This window comes from Monopterus albus, unplaced genomic scaffold (genome assembly GCF_001952655.1).
Source record: "Monopterus albus unplaced genomic scaffold, M_albus_1.0 scaffold129.1, whole genome shotgun sequence".
Lineage (NCBI taxonomy): Eukaryota > Metazoa > Chordata > Actinopteri > Synbranchiformes > Synbranchidae > Monopterus > Monopterus albus.
In genome coordinates this window covers 256,329-263,976 of record NW_018128009.1, presented here as the reverse complement: position 1 = coordinate 263,976, position 7,648 = coordinate 256,329, and the positions used below count along the sequence as shown (strand labels likewise).

Below are 7,648 nucleotides of genomic sequence, written 5' to 3'. Positions count from 1 at the left end.
TTTTTTTTTTTTTTTTTTACATTTGCTTTCACCTGGTGACAGTCAAGCATGTCACCATCATGCTTGACTTCTGGAACATTGACTTCTGGAACATTTACAGTAAGTTCAATAAGACAAGAACATCAGATACCAGAGTTAACAGCAACAATATAAAAATAGATCCTGTGCCTTTGATTCCATGACCCAGCTGTGATGGAGACAGGAAAGACTCACCTCTCGAAGACATATCTGAGGGCTATAAAGGCGAAGGCGATTGGCAAGGTGTAGATCAGATCCCTGGGTAGAGGAAAGCGGCCACCACCCTCCTTCATCTTCAGGTCCTGCCAGTGGACACCAGGAGGAAGCCAGTACTCATCCTGCCACAGCCACTCATTTAACAGGGCCTCCATCCTGAGGAGAGGAGAGGACAGGACAGTTTTATATGAGTGTTTGCCTGGGCTCTCACCGACCCATCGACGCCTTATTCATATTTGTGCCAAACACCAGCTGAGACATTAGAACTGGACTGCATTAACTTCTCCAGTGTGGAGCTGAAGATCATTTTCATTTCATTATTTCATTTTATTACTCAATGGGCTACTTTTTGGTCTACAACCTACATTTTCCCACAGCCCAAGGTGGCATCATCAGACTCTTGCTCTTTTATTCAGCCATCACTTCAAAACCATTTAGACTCAGAGAAGCAGCTCATCATAACTGGGAAGCTCAGATAGAAGGTATTTGGAATTTCTTTGCCAAATACCTTTTAGAAGGTATTTGGATTGGTTGACTAATCCCTACAACTCTACACCACACACACAGTAGCATTACAGCATCACACTGAACAATACAGCCTCCCATTGGCCAACCGCTGCGGGCCCTGACCCAAGCAGGAGTCTCTGCATGTATCCCAACGGAACCTGCGACGGAACCTTCTCCATGCAAGGCTTCAAACACACCCGCCCGCTTCTGTTTGCGAGCGTGAACTCGCATGCACGCCGATCGATTTTCAGTAATAAACAGTCATTAAATCGGCTTCCTATAGCGTCACGTTGACTGGCGTAGTGATAATAGCGGCAAAGCGTGGCAGTGTGGTGAAGCCTCCATATGCAGCCTGCTGATAAGACAAAGCCCACTGCACAACATACCATAGAACAGCCAGATACGCAGCAGGTGCACTGATTCTTAACACAGACAAATAAATAACGTTACAAAGGAAAAAAAAAACACGCGACATATAATAATAATAATAATAATGCCGCAACATTTGCGCCGCGAACGAACAGCCCACCTCTCACATGCAGCTATAGCCTCGAGGTGAACGGATCTATCCTTACCCTACTTTAATCAATACTACAACCCGAACAAATGTCCCATTATTGTTCCATAACAGAAAATTGAGTCGGGTTACCTGTCCATGTTCCTGGATTGGGGAAGCGTACAGCGGCAAAATAGGAGCGTGCGTGACGCAACCTGCTCCTACGGGGGGCGGAGAGATGGGCTGCATCATCAGCATCATTTCAATGGGTTTTGTGTGTTATCTTGCATTTTTATAATCATGACTAAGTCGTCATGATACCGCATACTTACTGTAAAATACCAGCCTGGCAGTAGCAAGAAACCACACCTTGATATTTCAAGCCCACAACATGCAAATGACTGCTTGTCATATTCGGTCTCAGAATCCTACTTAGAGATGCACTTACTGAATTTGTTTTGGGACATTTCTCACTTCAGCAGAAGCAGTTGACACTACAGGAGTGAAGCATTTAAATAAACTGTTCTAAAAAAAAAACATTTCATTTGATGCATATTTGGCTGTTTTTAATGAGCAGTGCCTTAGGAACATTGATGATAGGCTTATACTAGAACATGGAACATTTCATCAACCATGTCATCACCAGCTTATTTATTGTCACTCATGGATTTAAATAAATTGGCACAGAGATAAAATAGTACATTCTTGGCTTCAGTCCATTCATCAGAATGCCAAAATAATTAAAGGAATTATTGCCATATAATCTTGAACCTTTTTAAGTAATACAGATGGAAAGTCCAGGGAACCCGGGTTCTGAAGGTTATAGTCCTGTTCAGCTCTGCGCAGACTGGCACTTGTGTCTCTGCCAAATGTGCTTCTCTATATAGTCGCTAGAGGACATTGCCTCAGGGAAATTAAACCAAGGATATTCAATGTAACCTTAGATCTGGGAATACACAGATATCCATTTAACTACCACTTAGTTTGTGCATGCCAGACAGCAAAGGCAAACCTCAGTGTGGTGTTCAGCAGAGGTGGGCAACTCTAAAATGACAGCTCCACCTGTGCTCACAGGTTTAGTTTGTGCCATTTGCTTTAATAAACCATATGGAAGAATTCAGGATGTATTTGCATGTAAGTAGTGAATATACTGTATACACACAGTACACACTGTTCATCTGGCCTGGGACTGGTACAGTATTTACAGTAAACAGTTTTTAAGATAAAATGAAGCCTTTGTGTACTGTTGCACTACAGACGTCCTGGTAAGCCCTCTGGCTGACAGCTTTATGACGATGTCATCTCTAAAATGAAGGCAGGTAAGTTTCCTCTTTGTGTGTTCAGCTGGTGTGTTGCACATTCCAGAACTAATGCTTTTTATGCCCTCATGCCTTTATGAAGGCTGTATGATGACTTATGTCTTACCTACAGGCTTGTACTGACATTCACTTACGCATAAACGTACAGTCACAGGCAGTCGTGCACAGATAGACGCTATTCACATGCTTCATAGCTTTTTTACTTCCTTCTCATGTTCTTGGAATTTCTCTAATTAAACCCTGAAAGCTGTGAGACATACTTAATGTTATTAACATCAGAGCAGTTATGTGGGTCATGTGAAAAGCAATCTCATTTTGTCAGTCCTCTGACACACACAACAACACACACACACAGACAATGAAGCGAGAAAGACACCTTAACGAATTAATGAATATTCAGCAGCATTTTTTAAAAATGCAAAAAAAGGAATTCTGTTTTGACATGCAATCATGTCCTTTCTTAAAGGGGATTTCTCATGGAAGTTGGTGTCACGCTGAGTATGTGCCCAGGACAAGCCTTTGTGTGACTAGGTGCATGTGTACATAATTGGTATAATGGTGTCCAAACAAGTATGACAACCAGTACATTTATTTGTAGTATGTAGGCCCAAAAACACTGAATGCCCGCTTCCTTTTCTTGTGTTCTCAGTGAAGTCCCAATGATCTTTGAACCTTTAGTTTTTTAACATGTTCAGTTCAGTCCTTGTTAACTCTCTTTTCCTGTCCTCTTCTGGGTGATGCAAGCTTTCTTTCCTTTCTGACCAGTCGTTTTTAGGGGGGCTACAACATGCCAAGACAATTTGGATAAAGATAGAGAGATGATAAATGTAGACAATATGATCTCTGAACACGTTAAACAAAGAATTTACAGTCCTGCTAGCTGTTATATGTATTTACCATGTTGTCTAGCTTAATTTAGCATTTAATTTGTTAGCACCTATATTCTCAAAATGCAAAGCCCAGCTGAGGTTGGTGAGAATATCATTTGTTTTGTGGGTATTTGGTCATAGACACATTAACATTTCAACATAATGATAAAAAAAGATTTATGTAAACACCAAAGTTATTACAATTTATTCTGAGGGAAACATGAATGTGTGTACTAAATGGAAATCTATCCCAGAGACCACAAATGCCAAATACCCAGTGGTGCAAGACAAAGTCACCAAACTAACATCTATACAGTCATGCCCCTACCATGACTAAAAAAAATCACCCTAGATCCATCATCCACATCTAGCCATGTCTCTGGAGTCGAAGCCCTTGAGGCCTCTAGAGGCCTCTGGTTCTCAGCTGTCAACTCCTTTGTTTGGGTCAACAATAACACAGCCAAGTGGGTGGGGAATGTGCACAGGATACCAGTGTTTCACAGCAGCAGAGGTGGCTATGATCCTGGCTGAGCCAAGCTGAGGACCTGGGTGGTTACTTCCAGTAAACACACACACACATAGGACCATGACTGGGGATTACACAAAAACACATGTGCACGTATTGTATGTTTTCATTTATATCCATTAAGTGTTTGTGCACACACCCACAAAGGCATAGGTTACACACATGCTAATGTATTTGCTTGTTGTGTCTGGCTTTCTCATTTTATTTCTCTCTTTCATTATTAATACACATACAGAAACACAACAGCCTCATCAGAACAAGCTGACTCAATCTCCCTTTTGTCCTCCTGGTCTCTCTGAGCTCTGACGCTTCCCTGTCATCCCTTTCTCCAAGCTGTCTGCCAGGTGTTTAATCAGCACCCTGTGGCTGCCAACACAGCAGGGCCTCTGTTCTCATCTCCATGCGGAAGGCTGCTGGGAAGCTCTCACATGCTTTTTCTTTTGCACTATTCATCCCCTTTTTTCATTTCTTTCTGTTACTTCCTCTATTAATTTCTCTCTCTGAGCCTTCATTGATCTCTTGGCTGCTGGTTCTCATTCTTTTGTCTGTTGTTTTTGGCACAAGTTCTCCGCTTAGACCCCCAGCGTGAACCAGTTAACTCTCAAGCTCTAGGCTCTATAGACAGCACTGCAAATCCTTCTTATTACACACTCTGCTTGAGACCAGGATATCACAGCAACTGGAAACATAATTGTGCTACTGGAGTAATTAGAAGTCTCCCTAATGGACAAGATTTGACCCCATTCCAGCACTGGACTAAACAGTGAAACTACCTTTTCCAGCAGAGGGCACCAGATATTGCAACATGTGCAGATGTCAAATGGTTGACATGGTGTATAGTGGAGTATCCGATGGGAGCCCTCAACACTACATGTCATGTGGTTAAACCTTTGGACATCTTCAGAGAGAGACACACTTTATTCTTTCTTGTTGTTCACTACACATGTTTTCTCACATAGTGTCGCCACAAACCTCTTTATAAGAGTGAGCAGCTGTGGTTTTGAAGACAGAACACAATTTTGAAAGTCTTCTCAATTCCACAACCACCACATAAATTATAAATACATACACAGACACAGACTTCCCCACATTCTTTCATGGTGTAAATATCTAACCCATATAAGTTTAAGTTTTGGAGCTCTAATCTTAGATTCATCCAGTATACTGCCACTGGAACTCAAAGCTGGATCCCTTCATTTGTTTGACTTTATTTTTTTTTTTACCTCACTTTAAACCGTCTACGCAGGTTTTATATCAGCATGTCCTGCGGCTCACAGTAAATTGAAAAATGAATGATCGCAAGTCTTGCTCTTACTTTGCGCTCACAGAGTTTTCAGTAAAAACCCAAATAAGAAAGGTTAATTTTTACTTCAAAATGATTACTACAATTAAAGAAAACAAGCAAAACAAACAAACAAACAAACAACTGCTTTAAATCTTTTGCTTCTGGTAGAATCCTCTAATCAATTTACAGAAAATCAATGAATAAAACAGCCTGATTGTTCAACAAGTGGTATTATTTTTAACTGCATTATGCATGCCAAGAGAATAATGAGATTATTTTTAAATTTCTCCTGTGGAAGCAATAAAGGAGTAGGAATACTCCTAGGAATACTTAATCTAATTCTCCAAAAAGCGGTACGGAGTATTCCTCACGTTGCATGTGATGTACTGTTCCATCCTTCAAGGGGACCTGAAGACATAAACATCATTAAACCTCAATTGAAGAACTTTGATTGTCAAGTCTAAAATCAGCCACAAAACCCACCCACCTGTTTACAGCCTTAATTAACAGGCAAACTTCAAGTCAGATGGAAGCTATGACAGCTGTCCTGTCAGGCTGGGGGTTCGCCTCTCATCGCTTCACTCTGGAAGTATGTAAACGACCCTGAGATCATAAGACATAACCTCAGAAGTCAAGCAACACTGAGTACTGGCATCACTGTGACAATAATGGGACACAGTTTCAGAGGTAATTGAAAAAACAGAGGACGTAAAAGCCAAAGAAACAGCATAAAATAATTAGAAGTGTTTATAAAGGTCAAATTGTTCATTCTTATTTTATTTGCAGGTGTGTTCTTCATGCCAGCATGACTGAAAACATTGCATGCTGAAACAAACAACAGTCACAGAATAGGAGGAAAGTAAGTGGTTGAGAAAAACAAGCCTCAGTCCAAAAAATTCAAAGCCATGAAACAACAAAAGATAATTGCAATTAAGAAAACATTCACCCAAACATTCACCCAAAATGTTGTTTAATTTGAACCATGTTTTTTAAAAGGACAAAACAGAACATGAAGTGAAATGAAAACAGACATACCTGTGTGATGGATTGCATTTGTATATATTTATTGTGCCGTGCACTGTTTATTTCAGGAAGCATGAAACACAGACCAGTGATGGTTCAGTACATACCTATGGACAAACCTACGGAGGCGTGTGGCACTGATGCATTCACATAATTCTATACACACTTTGTTACTTCAGGTTATTTTCTTTCTGGTAAAGTACCCAACCCAGGACCAGTGTGTGCTCAGCTACATAGCTCGGGTTTATATTTTTGATATTTGAACACTGAATAATAAATGTGAGGAGCCCTCACTCCCACCTTCATACTTCTCCTACCTCTAGCCCTAAAACTGCTGGAAAGAGAAACCAGGTGAAGCTGAGCAGTAAAATCATTGCTATCAGCCACTGCCTCTTTTCCCAGCTAATAACACACCTCACCAATGACCTGCTATTATGTACAGCTGGCATTCAGCTACTTTTGTTTGAACTGAAGGTCACAGGCATTAGCAGGAACACGTCTGTTTCGTGGCATCCCTCAGCAATGAAAACTGTCCTAGTTATTCAGCTACTAATTCCCCCCTATTTTCTTTTCAAATTCAATATATTTCACCCTTTAGTTATTCATCCTCTGACATTCAAAACCTTTGACATTCAACACAGTCTTTATTGTGTAAATCTATGACAGAGAGCTTGAGAATATGACAATATGTTTTCCACAGCAGACTTTATCAGACAATAGGATTGACAGATGGAGAAACCTGAAACGTCTGCTGAAGAGAATGAGGTATACACAACTTTGCAGAAAACAAACTTTTCTCTTCTCTTTCCTATGTTTCGGTACAGGCAGTGAAAATTCTTAAAAACCAATAATTCTGTTTTCAAAGAAAGCTCAGCAATTGATTTTAGCAGTTCGGGAGTATAGTTTTTTTTTTACATCTGTTACTCAAACAAAAGTTAATAGTGAACTCGCAGACTATTATCAGGTGTGGATTGTTACACACTTGGTTGTGCTGGTTTGTATTTCTGGCATCAGGACAGAGTAGTAAGTGATGAATGACCCAATGTTATTTGCATTGCATTTGCATATTTGTTGTGATGAAGAAACATGTAACCCAGTGCAAAGGTGTGACTCACTTGTTTGAGACAATCCGTTTAGCACAGAGGAATAAACCATAGCAGGGTTTGTCTCCACATGAACTACCTGTTATTAAGATTAGTTCATTACTGATTTTGAAAAAAACAAAAAAAAAAACAGGACATACTGCCATCCATTCTGATTAGATATGGAAACAAGAACAACTCCAAAGAAAGACTCCAAATACAAGCGTACCAAGCGTCAGTGCTTGCCATGTTATATGTGTCCACATTGTTCCTTTTATAATATTACATGCCCTTCAGACGTTGACAG

The 7,648-nt window shown here is 40.4% G+C and overlaps 1 protein-coding gene across 3 annotated transcripts in view; it reads right to left on the bottom strand.

Moving 5' to 3' along the window:
* The window catches only part of LOC109967486 (ceramide synthase 2-like), a 12,527-nt gene extending 11,054 nt beyond the window's left edge, over positions 1 to 1,473 (bottom strand). The window contains exons 1-2 of one of the 3 annotated variants that reach the window (XM_020613089.1): positions 1,391 to 1,473; positions 214 to 390 (exon numbers count right to left, since the gene is read on the bottom strand). In XM_020613089.1, coding sequence (XP_020468745.1) covers positions 214 to 390; positions 1,391 to 1,398 — 185 coding nt within the window. In that variant the 5' untranslated portion in view covers positions 1,399 to 1,473. Of the gene's footprint in view, positions 1 to 213; positions 391 to 1,127; positions 1,232 to 1,270; positions 1,290 to 1,390 lie in introns of those variants that run through there. The other 2 variants (XM_020613090.1, XM_020613088.1) reach the window with 2 other exon arrangements.
* Between the last annotated feature and the right edge of the window lie 6,175 nt (positions 1,474 to 7,648).